Source organism: Anabrus simplex, chromosome 1 (genome assembly GCF_040414725.1).
Source record: "Anabrus simplex isolate iqAnaSimp1 chromosome 1, ASM4041472v1, whole genome shotgun sequence".
Lineage (NCBI taxonomy): Eukaryota > Metazoa > Arthropoda > Insecta > Orthoptera > Tettigoniidae > Anabrus > Anabrus simplex.
The window spans coordinates 1,208,767,173-1,208,790,794 of NC_090265.1; the positions used below are offsets into that span (position 1 = coordinate 1,208,767,173).

The window sequence follows — 23,622 nt, forward strand, 5'->3', positions numbered from 1 at the left end:
ATTTGAAGAAATCTTGACGCCTGCTCTTCGGCCCAACATAGACACAATTTCCTCAAACATTTAATTTATTTCTGCAAACTTGTTGATCGTCCTAATGTAATGCATCTTAAACTGTTGAAAACAACTGTGGAAGTTATAGTTCCAGAATTCCATTATGTTATAGGTTCGTTCATTTCTTCAAGACAAATATTACAAGGCCTTTTGCTTTAAATTCAAACAGAATATCGGATCAGTGATGTCGCAAAGAGTATACTGCTGTATTAATATAATTATTCCATATAATTTAATGCCACACTTCTCCGCTTCATCTGTACAAGTGCGCTCAGCCATTGGCCATGTTTAGTCGCTCATGATGAAAAGTCTTAATACCATGTAATTTAAATCTAGATTGGAGCCATTTTCCCAGTAAGTCACTGGTATTCAGATAACATTCCTCGTTTGTTACAAGATAGTGACGAATTGAGCTGTAGGATGTTTGATCCATATAAAGTATGGGTAATATAATTAATTGTAGGATTATTTTACGTTCAAAACTCTTTTGCTAATCTAAGACAGGATACTGCACATTCTTTTAAAATTATGCAATGTTAATTAATTTTTGGCAGGTGCTATCAGAACACAGAGAGTTGCCTCTGTATGGTTCTGGAGGTTTCCGTTTCTTGTGGGACACTAAATTTGATGCCGCAATGGTTGCATTTCTGGATTGTCTTCAGCAGTTCAAGGAGGAAGTAGAGAAAGGTGACTCTGGTTTCTGTCTACCATACCGCATGGACAAAGGAAAGATTGAGGACTCAGCATCTATGAATTCCTTCTCTATCAAGTAAGTGACAAGTGAAAGAGGTTGAGGGAACTTCGTACTAATTCTCATTCTTATCATTTTCAAATATTTGTAAGAGTACTGTATATTTACTTGAATCAGTATATCAAGTTGAAATTTAAATTTGAAAATTATTAGTACTATATAATCCTGAATACCACCCGCCACCAAATAAGAGCCACATCCAGAATTTCTAATGGCAAAATTTGGGGGTGGGATCAAATGTTTACTGACCAACTTTATTAAATTTAACTAAATGTCACAAAATTGCTAATTTCAAACTACAAGTAATAGAAATACCACGTAGAGTAGCCCACTATAGCGAGTATGGCATATAGCGAGAAACTCATTGAAACAGGTTCTGTAAAGCCCCTCGAAGATTCTTACATTAACCTGTGTAATATCCTATTGTTACAACGAGAGCCTTTTCACACATCCATCTCAAAGAGCATATTCATCCATTATTATATACAACTTGAAGAGTGATCACAGAACGATGATTATCATAAATTAAGGCCGAGGCCACTTCCTTCCCAGTCCTAGCCCTTTCCTGTCCCATCATTGCTATAAGACCTATCTGTGTCAGCGCACTGTAAAGCCAATTGTAAAAAAGTAATTATCATGCATTATTTTCATCGTTATCAATCTTTATACACTCCAGCATTTAAATTGAATACTATCGATCCTCTTCCATGTTGCTTTTCCACTATATGCACTAGTGAGTGCTCTTGGTGGGTACAGCTGTAATGATTTCGAAGCAAGATCAGAGGAGCTGGTTGAAAGTTGAATGAGCTAGAGGTTGCAATGCAAGGCATTGTTACAAAGGATTGCAAGAGACTCGCAGTGAAAGTGTATTATCTTACTGTACTGTAGCATGGTGGTTCAAGGCCTTCAAAGACGGACGACAAAATGTGACAGACATGCCGCTGCCTGATCATCCTACAGTAAGTGATGACGATGTGCAGAATGTGAACACGTTAGTGCTGGCAGATCATAACACCTCTATTCGTGAATTGGCCAACGATACAGGGCTGGCGCCTTCGACTGTGCTGCAAATCCTGAAGAAGCGGCTGGGAATGCGGAATATCGTCTCCAAATGGGTTCCACATGATTTGACCGAAGATCAAAAATGGCTGCGATATGATGCAGCTCGTACACACTTGGAGCGCTATGAACGCCAAAGTGAGGCCTTCTTACTTTGGATAATTACTGTTGACAAGACCTGGGCCAGATCTCATGAACTGCAGCTGAAATACCAATCAAACAAGTGGTGTCATCACGGGTCACCATGAAAAGTAACGGTTTGTCCGACCGGAACTAGTGTGAAGGCCTTGCTGATCGTTGCCTACGACTGGGATGATGTTATCATAAAGCTTACCATTACTCGAGGACACACCATTAATGCAGAGTATTACTGTGCATTTTTGCAAAACAAACCTGGTAACAGCTCTAAGAATAAAATGAGGACGCTTCTGGAATAACCTACCCATCATTCTGCATGTCAGTGCAAGGCCACATGCACCAGAAGCTGCGACTGAGTTTTTCAATCTCTGGGGCTGGGAAGTTCTTTAACAACCCCCTTATTCTCTAGATCTCAGTCCCTGCGACTACGATCTCATCCCTAAAATTAAAGCACTTCTTCGAGGGGTCCACTTCCGCACAGTGGATAACATTCTCCAGTCCACCAACCACTCCGTCCGCAACTTCCAGAGATCACAATTAGAAATAGGAAAGGACTTCCACCTATCAATACTTATTTATTGCACTTATTATGCTACAGTACTGGTTTCAACCCCCTACATAGGATCATCTTCAGCTGAACAATACATTCACATATAGATCATGAAGCTATGATTAAGATTACATTGTCTGGGGATTGCCATATGATAACAAATATTTGGTCACGTCCAAATGGGGCATGTCAAAACAGGAACTGGCGTGTATGTCACTATGTTTGACAATGCAGTTGTATGTCTATAATGATATGCTTTAGGTCTTAAAATTAAGTTATAAAACATTATCTTCTCCACTTAAAACTAACTTATAAGTATATAAGATAAAAACAGTATGTGTAGGAACACTTCATGCACATGAACGTTCGTGTCTTGCGTGTTATTCAGTTCATCTGTTGACTGCTGTGTTCAGTCTTATTTTCGTAGTTGTACACTTGATTGATGTTTTTGGGGCTTGAGTGATATGATTTGCTTGTAAAATTATCACATTATATGTATAAAAGATTTTGTCTTCAAGTATATACATAGAATAAAACACTTTCCAAGTTTAAAAAGAGTGCCAGGTGTATGGATACAATTAGAATAAAATATGTATATTCAGCTCTGCTGTATGTTGAGTCTTGTTGTTTTATGTTAAAATTTAATTATGTTGTCCTGTGACATCTGTAAAATTTGAGTGGCATTGGATTCAAAGTAGTGGCTCCTTTCCCATTTGTAGCTGTGCAGTGATGTTATAATTATCTGTGGAAGATAAGATTGAACTGTGAGATATTTTATGTTGGAGGAATATCTAAAGATTGTGTGTGCTAATTTGAATATGTACTTACTGTTATTGGTGTGGTTGAGCTGCGTTTGATTGTGAACTTGTTGTGTATTGCTTCTTGTTCGTCTTGGGCTCATACTAGCTGTTGCGAGGGGAAGGGAAGGAGGGGTAGGGAGAGTTGCTGTTGTGGGGGTAGGGGGAGAGCTAGGTGTGTCGTTTGATGTTTCTCTGTCGCGTGTCATGTTTTGTTTATTGATTATGTTAAGGTAACTGTTTTTTAGGGTGGGAATGACTGTAGTGAAGATGATGTTAGTTTTTCTGTAGTTTCATTTATGTTGAATTATGGATTGGTATACTGATCTAGGGAAATGTAAAATTCTTCTGTTATGTTGAGCAGGTTGCCCTTGGGGTTTATGTTCAGGATTTGCATGTTGTTCTCGATGTTCGTGAAACTGTGTTTATAGCCGTCGATATGTTGGTCTATTGAGGAAAGGTGAGTGTGTTTTACAGCATTTATGTGTTCATTATATCGGGTTAGGAAGTTCCTACCGGTGATCCGACGTAGCTTGATCACAGTTATTGCATTTAATACGGTATACCCCTGAGTGGTTGTATTTACTGTTGCTGTTGATTGTCCTGACGTTGTGTATGATATTGGTACTGTTGTGTGTAGTTTTAAATGCTATTCTTAAGTTATGTTTTTTTTTAAACGTTAGTTATGGGGTATATGTGTACATTATTGAAGGTGAATAGTGCGTAATCTTTCTTGGGTTTGTCTATTTTTGTTAATTTGGTTTTGGGTTGGGATTTCATTTTGTGAATGATTCTGTTAACCATTTCTTTCTTGTATCCATTGTTTTTAGCTATGTCATGAAGTAGTTGTAATTCTTTATTTAAATCTTCTTTTGCTCAGAACACTTTAAGCAAGCCTCGGACCTATGGGAGTATCGGAGTCCCACTCCCATTTGACAGGCGAGGAACTCCTTGGAAACAACTTGACGAACGAAATGGAATTCGATGGGGAGCTATCAATATTAATGGGGCTTATGGAAGAAAGAAAGTAGAACTGGCTGAGTCAGCAAAGAGGATGCATTTGGATGTGCTAGGAGTAAGTGATATTCGGGTAAGGAGAGATAACGAGGAAGAGATAGGAGATTATAACGTGTACTTGACGGGTGTTAGAAAGGGAAGGGCAGAGTCTGGGGTAGGGCTCTTTATCAGGAATACCATTGCACGCAACATAGTTTCTGTTAGGCATGTAAATGAGCGAATGATGTGGGTAGATTTGTCAGTTGCAGGAATTAGGACTAGAATTGTGTCCGTGTATTCACCATGTGAGGGTGCAGATGAGGATGAAGTGGACAAGTTTTATGAAGCATTGAGTGACATCGTGGTCAGGGTCAACAGCAAGGATAGAATAGTACTAATGGGCGATTTCAATGCGAGAGTTGGGAATAGAACTGAAGGATACGAAAGGGTGATTGGTAAATGTGGGGAAGATATGGAAGCTAATGGGAATGGGAAGCGTTTGCTGGACTTCTGTGCTAGTATGGGTTTAGCTATTATGAATACATTTTTCAAGCATAAGGCTATTCACCGCTACACATGGGAGGCTAGGGGTACCAGATCCATAATAGACTATATCTTAACAGACTTCAAATTCAGGAAATCTGTTAGGAATGTACGAGTTTTCTGCGGATTTTTCGATGATACAGACCACTATCTAATCTGTAGTGAACTAAGTATCTCTAGGCCTAGGGTAGAGAAAGTGAAATCTGTCTGCAAACGAATAAGGGTAGAAAATCTCCAGGATGAGGACATTAGACAGAAGTACATGGATATGATTAGTGAGAAGTTTCAAACAGTAGACAGTAAGCAGGTTCAGGATATAGAAAGTGAATGGGTGGCATACAGGGATGCTGTAGTAGAAACAGCAAGGGAATGCCTAGAAACAACTGTGTGTAAAGATGGGAAAAGGCGAACATCTTGGTGGAATGATGAAGTGAGAGCAGCTTGTAAATGTAAAAAGAAGGCTTATCAGAAATGGCTCCTAACAAAGGCCGAGGCAGACAGCGAGTTGTACGTAGATGAAAGAAACAAAGCGAAACAAATAGTTGTTGAATCCAAAAAGAAGTCGTGGGAAGATTTTGGTAATAACCTGGAAAGGCTAGGTCAAGCAGCAGGGAAACCTTTCTGGACAGTAATGAAGAATCTTAGGAAGGGAGAGAAAAAGGAAATGAACAGTGTTTTGAGTAATTCAGATGAACTCATAATGGATCCCAGGGAATCACTGGAGAGGTGGAGGGAATATTTTGAACATCTTCTCAATGTAAAAGGAAATCCTTGTGGTGTTGCGAACAGCCAAGCTCGTAAGGAGGAGGAAAATGATGTTGGTGAAATTATGCTAGAGTAAGTGGAAAGGATGGTCAATAAACTCCGTTGTGATAAAGCAGCAGGAATAGACGAAATTAGACCTGAAATGGTGAAGTATAGTGGGAAGGCAGGGATGAAATGGCGTCATAGAGTAGTAAAATTAGCATGGAGTGTTGGTAAGGTACCTTCAGATTGGACAAAAGCAGTAATTGCACCTATCTATAAGCAAGGGAACAGGAAGGATTGCAACAACTATCGAGGTATCTCATTGATTAGTATACCAGGCAAAGTATTCACTGGCATCTTGGAAGGGAGGGTGCGATCAGTCATTGAGAGGAAGTTGGATGAAACCCAGTGTGATTTCAGACCACAGAGAGGCTGTCAGGATCAGATTTTCAGTATGCGCTAGGTAATTGAAAAATGCTACGAGAGGAATAGGCAATTGTGTTCATGTTTCGTAGATCTAGAGAAAGCATACGACAGGGTACCGAGGGAGAAGATGTTCGCTATACTGGGGGACTATGGAATTAAAGGTAGATTATTAAAATCAATCAAAGGTATTTATGTTGACAATTGGGCTTCAGTGAGAATTGATGGTAGAATGAGTTCTTGGTTCAGGGTACTTTCAGGGGTTAGACAAGGCTGTAATCTTTCACCTTTGCTGTTCGTAATTTACATGGATCATCTGCTGAAAGGTATAAAATGGCAGGGAGGGATTCAGTTAGGTGGAAATGTAATAAGCAGTCTGGCCTATGCTGATGACTTGGTCTTAATGGCAGATTGTGCCGAAAGCCTGCAGTGTAATATCTTGGAACTTGAAAATAGGTGCAATGAGTATGGTATGAAAATTAGCCTCTCGAAGACTAAATTGATGTCAGTAGGTAAGAAATTCAACAGAATTGAATGTCAGATTGGTGATACAAAGCTAGAACAGGTGGATAATTTCAAGTATTTAGGTTGTGTATTCTCCCAGGATGGTAATATAGTAAGTGGGATTGAATCAAGGTGTCGTAAAGCTAACGCAGTGAGCTCGCAGTTGCGATCAACAGTATTCTGTAAGAAGGAAGTCAGCTCCCAGACGAAACTATCGTTACAACGGTCTGTTTTCAGACCAACTTTGATTTACAGGAACGAAAGCTGGGTGGACTCAGGATATCTTATTCATAAGTTAGAAGTAACAGACATGAAAGTAGCAAGAATGATTGCTGGTACAAACAGGTGGGAACAATGGTACTCGGAATGAGAAGATAAAGGCTAATTTAGGAATGAACTCGATGGATGAAGCTGTACGCATAAACAGGCTTCGGTGGTGGGGTCATGTGAGGCGAATGGAGGAGGATAGGTTACCTAGGAGAATAATGGACTCTGCTATGGAGGGTAAGAGAAGTAGAGGTAGACCAAGACGACGATGGTTAGACTTGGTTTCTAACGATTTAAAGATAAGAGGTATAGAACTAAATGAGGCCACAACACTAGTTGAAAATCGAGGATTCTGGCAACGTTTAGTAAATTCACAGAGGCTTGCAGACTGAACACTGAAAGGCATAACAGCGTATAATGATAATGTATGTATGTATGTATGTATGTATGTATGTATGTATGTATGTATGTATGTATGTATGTATGTATGTATGTATGTATGTATGTTGTTAAGGGTATATTAAATGCTCTGTGTATCATGCTGTAGTAAGCTGTTCTTTTGTGTGTGTTGGGGTGAACGGAATCTTTTTTAATTGTGTTTGAGGTGTGCGTGGGTTTTCTAAATATTTTGTAAGAAAGGTGGTCTTCCTGTCTGGTTATCATTATGTCCAAGTAGTTCAGAGTGCGATTGTTTTTGGTTTCTGTGGTAAATTTTATGTGGGGTCTATTGTGTTGAGTTTGTCTAATATATTGGTTTCATTTGGGAACCTATTATCGATGATGACAAAAATGTCATCAACAAATCTGCACCAAAAAAATATATTGTCTATATTACTAATTGATGTGTGCTCTAAATGGTCTATGTAAATTTCGGCAAGTATACCAGAGGCGGGAGATCTCATTGGTAAGCCTTGTTGGTGGTAAATAGTATCATGGAATTTAAAGTAGTTGTTACTAATGGCAAAATCAAGTAATTTAATGAACTCTTCTATTTCTAAAGTACTTAGAGTGCTGTGACTTTTTAGATTGGATGCAATGATTTCTGTTGATCGTTTTGTGGGAATGTTGGGGTACATGTTTATTATGTCGAATGATGCAAGAATGTGGTGTTGTTACAAGATATTAGAATCATTCCGTATTAACGGTTTTCACTTTACAAAGGTGAGAAAATGAGTGTATCCTCCTAATTCAATACATCATATATTCCATCATTAGACGGAATAAACAAATTCAAACATGTTTCTGCTCGTTTGAGCCATCTTCAGTGAAAAATGAGGGGGGTTGAAATAATTTACATAATATAAGTTTAAAAATGCCAAAAAAACATAATGAAGTAACAAATTAAGAAACAAAAGAGAGCCTAGACAGAAACAAAATTAGCACAAATATACAATATTTACATCATTATGTGGAGCAAAAAAAACTCACTGTAACAAAATTCAGTGAAACTGGTGTTAATACAAAAATAATAATTGAAACTAAAAACTGTTAACCTAAGAAGAAAATAAATGAAAACAAATGATACAGATGGAAATGAACAATAGGTGCACATAGTGAAGTTGCGGCCCGCATAGTTTACAAAATATTGGTATTTTAACAATAATAAAAATAGGTTGAAATCACTGTCGAAAATTCAGGCAGAAAATCTATCTTTGTAGAAACCCATCACATCAAATTGGCTAGGAGGGGAGTGGGAGTGAAAAAATTTGACAAACCAAGCCTGATATAACGTGCAGGCAAAAAGCCTGTGACAAGGAAAAACACCGATGAAATTCAAGTTAATTCAAGATACTGTAATTCAAGAAAGGGACCGCTGGATTGAGAAGATATTGAGAATACTGCTGTTTCTAAAGCCGCCTTAGATCTTACTCGACTAGCCCGCAGGAGGTTCGAAGAAATTGGTCTTGATATCAATCCACAGAAGTGTACAGGGATGTGTAATCCGAGGTGAGTTGAAGCGAGGGTCGCTATCCGTGGAAGAAGACTGTAGCATTGACTTAATCGGAGACGGCGAACAAATTCGTTACCTTGGAACTACCTTCAGGGATACTCTAGTGTTCGACGAGACTGCTGTAATGAAAGACCTTCACAATAAACTCCAACTTCTAACATCGTCGCCACTGCTTAAGGAAGACCAAAAGCTCATAGTACTAAATTCCTCAATCTGTCCCACCCTGATATACCCTTTCCTGACATGCAGTTTCAAGAAAATTGCACAGAAATTTTTATCCGATAGCGATAAAATGATTAAAAGTGCAACAAGATATTGCAGTTGTCGACGGATACCCCAGATGGCATGATGTACACCGGAAAGAAATACAAAGGACTCGCTCTGTTTAAAACCTCGTGGGAAGTTTACCTACAATGCATTAATACCTGCAATATCTTGCTGAAGACTAAACATCCACTTGGTGTCGCTTCGAGGAATTGTCACGCGGAGAGTCGGGAATGTATAGAACGCCTAAAACTAACAAACGCTGATACCCAGAAAATAACCGCCAAGAACGGCCTGTACGATACTAAGAAGATCCGTCAAGAGCTACGAGAACGTGAATTCACCTCCTAGTGTTCACTACCGCAAAAGGGACTCGGAGTACAACTTTACAAAGAGTATACACCAGCAAACTCTTGGGTGCGAGATCATACCGGACTGTCTTGTAATGAGTGGAGAGAGGCTATAAAGATGACTGCTAATGTTTCTGCGTTGCGCTCGGTGCCAGGCAGATCCCTGGACAACAACCTCTGTCGGCATTGCCACGGAGAGAAAGAAACTCTTGGTCATGTCCTGGGATTCTGCACCCGCGGGGAGCTCCTTAGAAACACGCGGCACCACCAGATCAGATCCTTCATTGCCGCAGAACTGAGAAAGAAGGGATTCAGTGTACATGAGGAGGTACACGGACTGGCCGTAAAAGGTAGTTCGCAAAGAATTGACATCATAGCCTTTAAAGAAAACAGCTCTCAAGGATTCATATTAGATCCGACTGTCAGGTTCGAGCACCATAGCGGTCAGCCAGAAGAGGTTAATCTAGAAAAGATTAACAAATACAAACCAACTATCCCTTACTACAAATCCAAATACCACCTTCAGGAAATTGAAATAATAGGGATAATGGTCGGAGCACGCGGTACCATACCTCGTCACTTCGTCGCCACATGGAAGCGCTTCCAACTCCCAATGAAGCTCATCCCGGAAATCGCGACCCTCGTCCTCCGAGCCTCCATCAAGGTCATAAGGCACCACCTCTACAGCTAATTTTGAATGTTCTTTTATTAATACATGTTGTTGTTTGAGTCATCAGTCCATAGACTGGTTTGATGCAGCTCTCCATGCCACTCTATCCTGCGCTAACCTTTTCATTTCTACGTAACTATTGCATCCTACATCTGCTCTAATCTGCTTGTCATATTCATACCTTGGTCTACCCCTACCGTTCTTACCACCTACACGTCCTTCAAAAACCAACTGAACAAGTCCTGGGTGTCTTAAGATGTGTCCTATCATTCTATCTCTTCTTTTCGTCACATTTAGCCAAATCGATCTCCTCTCACCAATTCCATTCAGTATCTCTTCATTCGTGATTCGATCTATCCATCTCACCTTCAGCATTCTTCTGTAACACCACATTTCAAAAGCTTCTATTCTCTTTCTTTCTGAGCTAGTTATCGTCCATGTTTCACTTCCATACAATGCCACGCTCCACACGAAAGTCTTCAAAAACATCTTTCTAATTCCGACATCAATGTTTGAAGTGAGCAAATTTCTTTTCTTAAGAAAGCTCTTCCTTGCTTGTGCTAGTCTGCATTTTATGTCCTCCTTACTTCTGCCATCGTTAGTTATTTTACTACCCAAGTAACAATATTCATCTACTTCCTTTAAGACTTCATTTCCTAATCTAATATTTCCTACATCACCTGCCTTCGTTCGACTGCACTCCATTACTTTTGTTTTGGACTTATTTATTTTCATCTTGTACTCCTTACCCAAGACTTCATCCATACCATTCAGAAACTTCTCGAGATCTTCTGCAGTCTCAGTTAAAATAACAATATCATCGGCAAATCTCAAGGTTTTGATTTCCTCTCCTTGGACTGTGATTCCATTTCCAAATTTCTCTTTGATTTCCTTTACTGCCTGTTCTATGTAAACATTGAAAATGAGAGGGGACAAACTGCAGCCTTGCCTCACTCCTTTCTGGATTGCTGCTTCTTTTTCAAAGCCCTCGATTCTTATCACTGCAGACTCATTTTTATACAGACTGTAGATAATTCTTCGTTCTCGGTATCTGATCCCTATCATCTTCAGAATCATAAATAGCTTGGTCCAATCGACATTATCGAATGCCTTTTCTAGATCTACGAATGCCATGTACGTGGGCTTGTCCTTCTTGATTCGATCCTCTAAGATCAGACGTAAAGTCAGTATTGCTTCACGTGTGCCTACATTTCTTCTGAAGCCAAATTGATCTTCTCCCAACTCAGCTTCTACTTGTTTTTCCATTCTTCTGTAAATAATACGTGTTAAAATTTTGCAGGCATGAGATACTAAACTAATGGTGCGGTAGTTTTCACACCTGTCAGCACCGGCTTTCTTGGGAATAGGTATAACAACATTCTTCCGAAAATCGGATGGGACTTCTCCTGTCTCATATATCTTGCACACTAAATGAAATAACCTTGCCATGCTGGTTTCTCCTAAGGCAGTCAGTAATTCAGAGGGTATGTCATCAATTCCAGGTGCCTTGTTCCTATTGAGGTCACTCACAGCTCTGTAAAACTGTGACCTCAAAATTGGGTCTCCCATTTCATCAGCATCAACAGCCTCTTCATGTTCCAGAACTAAATTATTTACATCTTTATCTTGATACAACTGTTGGATATGCTCCTGCCATCTTTCTGCTTTGTCTTCTTTCCCTAGAAGTGGCTTTCCATCTGAGCTCTTAATATTCATACACCTAGATTTCCTTTCTCCAAAGGTTCCTTGATTTTCCTGTATGCAGCATCTACCTTACCCAGGACCATACAGCCTTCGACATCCTTGCACTTCTCCTTCAGCCATTCTTCCTTAGCTACCTTGCACTTTCTATCCACTTCATTCTTTAATCGCCTGTATTCTTTTCTGCCCTCTTCATTTCTAGCATTCTTGTAGTATCGTCGTTCATCAATCAGGTCTAGTATCTCCTGAGTTATCCACTGATTCTTAGTTGATCTTTTCTTCCTTCCTAACATTTCTTCAGCAACCCTACTGACTTCATTCTTCATGACTCTCCACTCTTCCTCTATAGTGTTTCCTTCATCCTTTTCATTTAGTCCTTGTGCAACATGTTCCTTGAAACAATCCCTCACACTCTTTTCTTTCAACTTGTCTAGATCCCATATTTTTGCATTCTTTCCTTTCTTCAATTTCTTCAACTTCAGATGGCATTTCATGACCAACAAGTTATGGTCAGAGTCGACATCTGCTCCTGGGAAAGTTTTGCAATCCAATACCTGGTTTCTGAATCTCTGCCTAATCATAATGAAGTCTATTTGATACCTTCCGGTGTCTCCAGGTCTCATCCACGTATACAGCCGTCGTTTGTGGTGTTTGAACCAAGTATTGGCAAGGACTAAATTATGATCAGTGCAGAATTCAACCAGCCGACTTCCTCTTTCGTTCCTTTGTCCCAATCCAAATTCTCCTACTGTATTACCTTCTCTTCCTTGGCCTACCACTGCATTCCAGTCTCCCATCACAATTAGATTCTTGTCACCTTTTACATATTGTATTAAATCTTCTATCTCCTCATATATTCTTTCGATTTCTTCATCATCCGCTGAACTAGTAGGCATATAGACCTGCACTATTGTGGTGGGCATTGGTTTGGTGTCTATCTTGACGAAAATAATTCTTTCACTATGCTGGTCGTAGTAGCTTACCCGCTGACCTATTTTCTTATTCATTATTAAACCAACTCTTGCATTTCCCCTGTTTGATTTTGTGTTGACAATTCGGTAGTCACCTGACCAAAAATCTTGTTCTTCCTGCCAACCTACTTCACTTATACCAACTACATCTAACTTTAGCCTATCCATCTCCCTTTTCAGGTTCTCTAACCTACCACAACGATTCAAACTTCTAACATTCCACGCTCCGACTCGCAGAAAGTCAGTATCCATCTTCTTGATGATCGCCCCCTCTCGTGTAGTCCCCACCCGGAGATCCGAATGGGGGACTAGTTTACCTCCGGAATATTTTACCCGGGAGGAAGCCATCATCAGTACATCATTCATACAGAGAGAGCTGCATGTCCTCGGGAGTTAGTTACGGCCGTAGTTTACCATTGCTTTCAGCTGTGTAGCAGTATCAACACAGCTAAGCCATGTTGAGTATTATTACAAGGCCGTATCAGTCAATCATCTAGACTGCCGCCCTTGCAACTATCGAAAGGCTGCTACCCCCCTTTCGATGAACCATTCGTTAGTCTGGTCTCTCAACAGATACCCATCCGATATGGTTGCACCTGCGGCTCGGCTATCTGCATCATTGGGACACGCAAGCCTCCCCACCGCGGCAAGGTCACATGGTTCGTACATAAAATTGATATGTTTTACCTTGTTCTTAGCAGCAGCCTGTAAATACAGGAGGTCTTTCCAAAATAAATGGAAATTATATATTTTGTTTCATTTCTTTTCTTCTTAGGTTAACACAGTTTTTAGTTTCAATTATTATTTTTGTATTAACACCTGTTTCACTCAATTTTGTCGCAGTGAGTTGTTGTTTGCTCCATATAATGATGTAAATATTGTATATTTGTGCTAATTTTGTTTCCATCTAGGCTGTCTTTTGTTTTTTCAATTGTTACTTCATTTTTTTGGCATTTTTTAACTTGTATTATGTAAATTATTTCAACCCCCCTCATTTTTCACTGTAGATGGCTCGAACGAGCTGAAACATGTTTGAATTTGTTTACTCCGTCTAATGATGGAATATATGATGTATTGAATTAGGAGGATACACTCATTTTTTCACCTTTGTAAAATGTGGTGTCGTTCAATCTTCAATCCTTTCGTTCTATTACAAAAATCTATTGAATTCCGTATTGTTTTATTGGCTGAGAATACGTAGTGCTTTTTAAGGAATTTTTGCATAAATTGCGAGAGTTTATAGGTTGGGTTTGCTCTGTAATTGATAATAGGTCTCATTGGTATGTGTTCTTTATGTATTTTGGGATAAGCTTTAACAGTTGGTATTTGGGGATTCATTACTATAAGTTTTGAGGATTCTACTTCAGTTAAAAGAAAGTGTGTATTTTTTAATAAAGCTTTGAAGTTTCTTTGTATGTTATTAGTTGGATCTTTACGCTTGATGAGGAAAGTGTTGTCTTGAAAACATCCTTTAGTTTTCGATATGTATTGGTCTTTGTCGATGATAACAGTGGTGTTGCCTTTGTCGGCTTTCGTTATGAGTAGATTATTCTGTTTTATTTTGTCTTTGTTTATGTGCATTTCATTGGCAAAGTTATTGTTTTGGGAGTTACTGTGAATTTTGTTGATATATTGTGGAAGCCTTTTTTTAATATCATATCTGTCTTGATCTCGTAGCTCGTGCGGGATTCTCTGTATGGCGTTTTCTATTTCAATGATGGTGGTTGTAATGTTCTGGAAGGTTGATGTGTTGCCCCATTTGTGCTTGGGTCCCTTGCTCAAGATAACAGTTTCCATTTCATTGAAAGTCATGTTTGTGAGATTTTTTACGGGTGGGTGGAATTTGTGTTCAGTAATTTCGTTGGAAAGGGTTGGAGAGTTCGTGTTCGGAATTTTGGTTTATGGGTTTGGTTTGGATGGTTGTTTAAGCGCTTCTAATTTCTTATTTAATGTATTCTGTTACTTAGTAACTTTTTTGTGTCGTAATCTGTTGAAAATCATCCCAGTAGCTGTGTGGTAGCCCAATGGATGCTTTTAAATGTAATTGGTATAGTTCTTTGTTGAGATGGGTTTTTTTTATGGTATAAAAATGTTATTTCTTCTTTCAGCCAGATTTTGTTTGTTCTTTTTTGCGCATTGTGAGTTTGTACAGTGTGTCTGTGTTTCTTATTATATTTTCTCAAAAATTTAGGTTTTAGGTCATTTATTAGACATTCCTTCAGAAAGCACTGCTCGTAATCACGTTCGTTAGTTTGATCTTGAAGTTTTGATATCTATATGCGTTCCGTTTTGCCTGGTTGGCTACGGTATCGTAATCTATAATCTTCATATCCATATTGAGGAACTACACACTTATCTTCCATAGATAATTATAACATCACTGCACAGCTACAAATGGGAAAGGAGCCACTACTTTGAATCCAATACCATTCAAATTTTACGGATGTCACAGGACAACATGATTCAATTTTAACATAAAACAACAAGACTCAACATACAGCCGAGCTGAATATACATATTTTATTCTAATTGTATCCATACACCTGGTACTCTTTTTAAACTTGGAAAGTGTTTTAGTCTATGTATATACTTGAAGACAAAATCTTTTATACATATAATGTGATAATTTTACAAGCAAATCATATCACTCAAGCTCCAAAAACGTCAACCAAGTGTACAACTACGAAAATAAGATTGAACACAGAAGTCAACTGATGAACTGAATAACACGCAAGACACAACGTTCATGTGCATGAAGTGTTTCTACACATATTGTTTTTATCTTAGTTATGTTAGTTATGTTAGTTTTAAGTGGAGATAGTGTTTTATAAACTAATTTTAAGACCTAAAGCATATCATTATAGACATACAATTGCATTGTCACACACGCCAGTTCCTGTTTTGACATGCCTCATTTGGACGTGACCAAATATTTGTTATTATATGGCATTCCCCAGACAATGTATCTTAACTATAGCTTCATGATCTGTATGTGAATGACCCTATGTAGGGGGTCAAAACCGGTACTGTAGCATAATAAGTGCAATAAATAAGTATTGATAGGTGGAAGTACTTTCCTATTTCTAATTGTGTAGTTCGTCAATATGGATATGAAGATCATAGATTACGATTCCAGAGATCAGGCACTCTGAACGGCATCTAACGGCTTCCACATCACTGGGAACGAGTGGTATACAACGTTGTAAGTATGCTACGTATCTAAATAAAAAATAGCTGCCACTATTAAAAAATCAACCCATGTACATTTTCAACAAATTGCCATTTCATACTGATCTGAATGCCTTTTCTCAAATCTTTTCCTACTTTTACAAAAAATCAACTGGTACACCATGTGGTTCTGGTAACGCAGAAGTGAGCATGATTTCGGCCGCTTACAAGTTACATTAGACATGAAACTACTTTTGCCACCTTGACGTGTATACTAAACAATGTGTTATTAGAGCCCTACAAGGATGCGGATATCCGCAAAGTTAGTGTCTTGGCGGATACAACCAGTGCAGATAATATTGCTGATAATTTCTAAATAATGATGTCTATTAATTTTTACTCAGGTATAATCTTTATTTTTCCTGGTGATTAGGCAATTGAGGGAATGGTGATACATAAAGAGCCTTGAGACCATAAAGCCGTAAATCTGACCTGAGCCTACCTGTCTCCTGCCGCAGTTAATGGAAGGAACAAAGGTTAATACTTCGGTAGTTGTCGCAAGAGAAAATCCCTCATAAACCTGTGACTGTAGGGGTTCTGGTGCCAGGTTTCAGGCCTATTGTATTATATTAACATCTATCAGTTTCAATACCTTGGGTGTAATACACTGTAGTTAAATATTTACAATATCCGCAGATAACAATTTGCAGATGTGGGTGCGGATGAAGTAAGTGCGGATGCGGATATTATTTTGTATATCCACGCAGGCTGTATGTATTATGCAAACATGATATGAAAGGCTTGGATATGACCCGCACCCAATTTTCAGAAGTAATATTTTTGCAAAAGAAAAGTTTGGGTGGTATTTGAGATTAAGTGGTACATATAAACAAAGGAAATGGTAACTTCTGTCCATACATTTCAAGTTTTTGCACAAAATTAAAGTTTTTTTTTTAGACATATCCAAGGCAGGTGATGGCAACAGCTCAATGTGTTGTATCTCTGTCTCTTCCATCATCATGCAAAAACCACTGAAATTTTTTTCTGAAACTTGGTATTCCTGGGCTGAGTCGTGTTGCCATTCACTTCTAGGGTGTACCATATTTCCTTGTGTAATAGAAGATGACCCCCCCTGGCTTTTCGAGACAAAGAAAATGAAAAAAGTAAAGCTTGTATATAAGATTCCCTCAACATATTCGTCAGAGAAGAATAACGATTCTGGGGCCGATCACCTCAGATGTTAGACCCCTTTAAACAACAAGCATCATCATCAATAACGATTCTGCTTCGTTTTGGGTATGGTCGTACTGCAAGTCTGATGACATCACACAAATAGGTGAATAGTTTTGTTTGTCCGACCCTTGTAATGCAAGCACACATGAAAGTCATGCAGTTCATCTGTGTTTTGTCTGCTTCCATAGCATACTGCAGCTCTGATGATGTGACACAAATAGGTGAAGAGTTTCATGTCTGACTCATGCATTGTAAATATGCATCAGTCATCCAATGTGTCTGCGTTTTGTAATGAAAAATGTCTGCCTCTGCAGCGTAACAGCACAATTAGCTACAGTTCTCAGGGACCAAAGTTTGATTCTGCCAGAGATTTACGAGTGGCAGGAAGGTTGGTATGCGGTATTTGGTACGTGCAGCTCACCTCCATTGAGGGCGTGCCTGAAAAGAGCTGCATCACCTGGGGATCAGGACACAAGTTTACTTTAGTTAAGAAATACTCACACCAGGCAAATGCTGGGGCTGTACCTTAATTAAGGCCAGGGTCATTTCCTTCCCACTGCTGGGTCTTTCCTATCCCATCATTGCCATAAGACCTGTCTGTGACAGTGCAACGTAAAGCAAAATGGTAATAAAATAAAAAAAGAAATACTCAAAGATGTTGCTATTAATATAGCAGGAGAGGTCATTAACACTGTGATCATGTAATATCTTGTCAGTATAAGCCTATAGGACATTTTTGGAGTAGTTGTTTTAGAACGTGATGAAAGCAATCCAATCCTAATGATTGTTTTACTCTTCAACATGTCTAGCATATTATATTATGCATTAATAAAAATATGGTCGAGACAACAAATTTATGAAATTAAACGTTGTTGTTGGTGTTGGTGTTGTTGTTGTTGTTGTTGTTGTTGTTGATGATGTTGTTGTTGTTGTTGTTTGAGTCATCAATCCATAGACTGGTTTCATACAGCGCTCCATGCTACCCTATCCTGTGCTAACCTTTTCAGTTCTACATAACTACTACATTCTACATCTGCTCTAATCTGCTTGTTATATTCATATCTTGGTCTACCCCTACCATTCTTACCACCTATACTTCCCTCAAAAACAAGCTGTAGTAGTCCTGGGTGTCTTAAGATGTGCCCTATCATTGTATCTCTTCATTCATGATTCTATCTACCCATTTCACCTTCAGCATTCTTCTGTAACACCACATTTAAAAAGCTTCTATTCTCTTTCTTTCTGAACTAATTATTGTCCATGTTTCACTTCCATACAATGCCATGCTCCAGACAAAGGTCTTCAAAAACATCTTTCTAATTTCTGTATCAATGTTCGAGGTGAACAAATGTCTTTTCCTAAGAAAGGCTTTCCTTGCTTGTGCTAGTCTACATTTTATGTCCTCCTTACTTCTACCATCATTAGTTATTTTACTACCCAAGGAATAGTGTTCTTTCCTTTAATACTCCATTTCCTAATCTAATAGTTCCTGCATCACTTGACTTTGTTCGACCCCATTCCATTACTTTTGTTTTGGACTTATTTATTTTCATCTTGTATTCCTGCTCCAATACTCTGTCCGTACCATTCAGCAATTTTTCCAGATCATTTGCAGATTCAGATAAAATAAAAATATCATCCATAAATCTCAGGATTTTGATTTTCTCTCCTTGGACTTTGAGTCACTTTCCAAATTCCTCTTTGATTTCCTGTAGCGCCTGTTCTATGTAAACATTGAAAAGGTGAGGGGACAAACTGCAGCCTTGCCTCTCTCCTTTCTGGATTGCTGCCTGTTTTTCAAAGCCCTCGATTCTTTAATTAATGCTATTTGCTTTATGTCCCACTAACTACTCTTTTACGGTTTTCGGAGACGCCAAGGTGCCGGAATTTTAGTCCCGCAGGAGTTCTTTTACGTGCCAGTAAATCTTCCGACACGAGGCTGGCATATTTGAGCACCTTCAAATACCACCGGACTGAGTCAGGATCGAACCTGCCACGTTGGGGTCAGAAGGCTAGCGCCTCAATCGTCTGAGCCACTCAGCTCGGCCCCTCGATTCTTATCACTGCAGACAGATTTTTGTGTAGATTGTAGATAATTCTTCTTTTTCGGTATCTGCACCCGATCACCTTTCAGAATCCCAAACAGCTTGGTCCAATCAACATTATCAACAGATCTACAGATCTACGAAAGCCATGTACGTGGGCTTGTCTTTTATATGTTATTTGCTTTATGTTATTTATTATGTTATTTGCTTTTACAGTTTTCAGAGATGCCAAGGTGCCGGAATTTAGTCCTGCAGGAATTCTTTTATGTGCCCAAAAATCTACCGACACAAGACTTGAGCCACACCCCCACTTACCGACAACACACCTACGCATAAAACGCCCATGTCGTAGATTCGAGGCGTGGACCTCAACTAGGAAAGGTCATACACAGCCTTGAACTGTAAACGGTGCTCATACCAAAATCATAACAGGAAAAACACAAAGCTACAAGCAATAAAATGCCAAAAAAATTAAATGGGGGTTTATTACAATAATAAAATCAAGTGGAAACAAGAAATGAAGCCAGCAATTAAATAAATAAATGATATGTACATGTACGCAGCCCATCCAATTGAAGTCATGATGCTAATGCGTGAGCACAAACTTATCAAATACCAGTCTCAAATTATTCATAACATGGGCTCACCGTTATATTCTCAATCTCTCAGCATAATCTGGTAATGCAAATACAATACATACAGCTTATTTTGGTCATTCTTTCCGTGAGATTGATAAAATTCATTATGAACCCGTCTATTTAACTTCCACATCCACAACAATTACAACACAGATCAAAGCTTCCACGCAGCATGGAGGGCAAAAGTACAGAGAAAAAAGATGCGAGAGATCGCGACATAACAATAGACAAACATCTCTGGACCACGGAAGTAAAGTTTAAAACTCAAGGAGCACCACAGGCAAGTGCATGGCCTGAATAAGAAAAGAAAATGGCGGCATCCAAGGCAAACAACGGCCATGATAAAAACCAAGGCAAAACAAATATTATCGTGCCAGAAACAAACATGAGACACAGAAACAAGGTTAAAATATAAAATAAGCAGATCGATATGCCATCCCTTCTCCCAGTTCACTCACAAGCACACTCCCAAACATTCAGACATCGCCAGAACGGCAAAACAAATCTGAGCATTAGCTCTCATAAATAAGTCGAACTCAATCACTAGTAGTATGACTCACACGGTCACGAACCAGGGTCTCCGGTATGACAGAGCAGCGTCCATAGCGCGCACAATTACCAGCAGGATAATACAGACTCAGTAGTCACACATTAAACCATCATCTCACGCACTGCGTACAACAGGAACGGATCTCCACGTCGACATGCAGGGTGTGCATTCATTGACGGCTAGACACAATACCATGAAGTGCACAAAAATAATCAATCAGAGACCCAGTTATTAATACATTGCAATCACATCAACCACAGACACACGGCCCATTCATGCAGTAGAGCACAAGGATGCATATCAACCGGCCATCATTACTAAAAGGCGAAGGGCACAATTTATGCATAGTAATAATATAAATACTAAATTTACCGTACCTGCCATATCAATACTCAAGACATCAAGAAGAAAGGTAGTACGGATCAAGTTTAAATCTGTTAAAGATCCATTTGTGGCACAAAAACGCCACTCCAATATGCATGGGGTCCATGTTTTACATTTTACACATGTAACAATGCAAGGAAGGCCTGCAAAGAGATAAAACTACTCTCTCGCCGAAAGAATGATCTCCCGTGCTCACGACCGAGGGAGCTACCCTCTCTGATACAAACATGGAATCACTTAAGTGAATTGAGGCGAGGCCGATACAAGTTCTTTGTAATACGAGAAACAACATCTCAATGAACATGCTATATTAGCATGGCTCAGACTGACGTATTTGAGCACCTTCAAATACCACCGGACTGTGCCAGGATCGAACCTGCCAAGTTGGGGTCAGAAGGCCAGCGCCTCAACCGTCTGAGCCACTCAGCCCAGCAGGGGCTTGTCTTTCTTAATTCGGTCTTCTAAGATCAGACGTGTTCCCACATTTCTTCTGAAGCCAAATTGATCTTCTCCCAACTCAGTTTTGACTTGTCTTTCCATTCTTCTCTAAATAATATGTGTTAAAATTTTGCAGGCATGAGATACTAAACTAATGGTGCAGTAGAATTAAACATTACGATAGTAAAATGCGTTACTTCCACCCTTTTAGATATCCATAAATACAGCAAGTTTCCCTATTATTTATGTTTTTGATCTTGGAACTTCTTGCCCTATCCAGACTCCTGAGATAGGATACCTAATCTGAACAGAAATGACAGCTATTTAGGTAAATCCTGATGTTGTCAATGTAGAGAACAAGCATGAAATATATTTAAAAATAAATGTCTGGCTTTCAACAGCTGCAATTATCCTAAGAATGCTTCCAGTTGTTATGTATTACATTCAGAAGTACAACTCCTAACATTTGCTCAGACTTTCCCAAGCGATCAGCTGGTGGTTGGCATACTTTCTGTAGCACAGCTTTATTCTGATGGGGTGGCCTCTGCTACACATACACCAACTGGGAGAATACGGAGACCATCTCTAGAAACCATCTGAGAATAGATTCTCACCATTTGGTCTCTAATCAGCAAAGAAACTACAGTAGAAGTCTGTTATGGCGAGAATTCATAAGCGCCATAGTGGGTTGTCTTTATATCCGATTTTTAAAAGTCTGGTAAAAACCTCACACTCATTAAAATCAGTATGCAACGGCAATCAGTTTGTTCAATACTTGCATTTTTGCATATTTTCATACTACAGTTTAAGCTCTTTTTTAATTCCAAGACAACGTGGAAGCACATGTTCAATTTCATTCTGAAAAATTGGAGTAGTTTCACTCGAGTGGCTTCTGTGGCAAACGTTTCAGTTTTCTTATTCAAACAGCATCACCTAACCTAACTTAACCTCTTTTTTTTTTTTTTTTTTTTTTGTTAGGGGCTTTATGTCGCACCGACACAGATAGGTCTTATGGCGACGATGGGATAGGAAAGGCCTAGGAGTTGGAAGGAAGCGGCCGTGGCCTTAATTAAGGTACAGCCCCAGCATTTGCCTGGTGTGAAAATGGGAAACCACGGAAAACCATCTTCAGGGCTGCCGATAGTGGGATTCGAACCTACTATCTCCCGGATGCAAGCTCACAGCCGCGCGCCTCTACACGCACGGCCAACTCGCCCGGTACTTAACCTCATATGAAACATGAAAACTTCTTTCAAGTGCCAGTAGAGCAATGATAACCTTTTTTGCTATAAATTTACATGAGAACAGCCTTTCCGGAATTAAACCAGGCGCGAGAAAATACAAGGAAACCTCATTAATGCATTCCCATACCTGCCAACTTTTGAAAAGGGCTATCAGTAAAACTCACATGCGACAAAAAAAAATCTTAACGATCCTCAACATACCCCCGGCTTGTTGCAAGTGACTAATCTCATGTTTTAAACCATATTGAAAGCTGTTGATTTACAATAACAAAGTTTTATTTTGATCCACCTATTCAATACATTATAATGTTGTCACATTTAAAATATCTTCATTAGTTAAAAAGTTAGAGAGCCTCCGTGGCTCAGACGGCAGCGCGTCGGCATCTCACCGCTGGACACCGTGGTTCAAATCCCGGTCACTCCATGTGAGATTTGTGCTGGACAAAGCGGAGGCGGGACAGGTTTTTCTCCGGGTACTCCGGTTTTCCCTGTCATCTTTCATTCCAGCAACACTCTCCATTCTCATTTCATAGCATTTATCAGTCATTAATATATCACTTTGGGAGTGGCGACCCCATCGTACTAATAGCCTATATCTGCTTCATTCATCACATCCCTGACCCGGTCAATGACTGGAAAACAGGTTGTAGGTTTTCATTTTTTCAGTTAAAAAGTTATATGTGGGATATGTTTTGCTCCCTTACAGAGCATCATCTGCCAAATCTGAATCTCGAAGAATGGTTATGTTCGTTAACATAATGTATTGAACAGGTGGATCATAATAAAACTTTGTTATTGTAAATACCACGGCTTGACTAAAATAATAATACTTCTGGGCTACAAAATACAATAATTCATGCTTTAAACAGGATACTTCAATTAAATCACATCTACTTATATCATAGGCTAATGATTTTTAGATGAACATATGAATTAAGAAGAAATCCATGTTAAACAGAAGCAGGTGTGGTGAATATTAGTTTGGAGTATAAATAACAGAACTTCCTTGATAAATTAAGCAGATATGCGATAATTGAAAAAGGCTTTACACACTAAAACTTCTTTAACATAACACAGGCAAGAAATAATATAATACACACTGCAAATCACACACTAGTTTGACTTTACCGAGCTCGATAGCTGCAGTCGCTTAAGTGCGGCCAGTATCCAGTAATTGGGAGATAGTGGG

General features: G+C 39.1%; 1 protein-coding gene across 1 annotated transcript in view; it reads left to right on the plus strand.

Annotated features, from left to right (window-relative positions):
• The window catches only part of Atg6 (Beclin-1-like Atg6), a 187,684-nt gene that overhangs the window by 144,245 nt on the left and 19,817 nt on the right, over window positions 1-23,622 (plus strand). Inside the window, exon 7 of the mRNA XM_067151648.2 lies at window positions 606-820. Within this exon, the coding sequence (XP_067007749.1) occupies window positions 606-820 (215 nt within the window). The remainder of the gene's footprint in view (window positions 1-605; window positions 821-23,622) is intronic.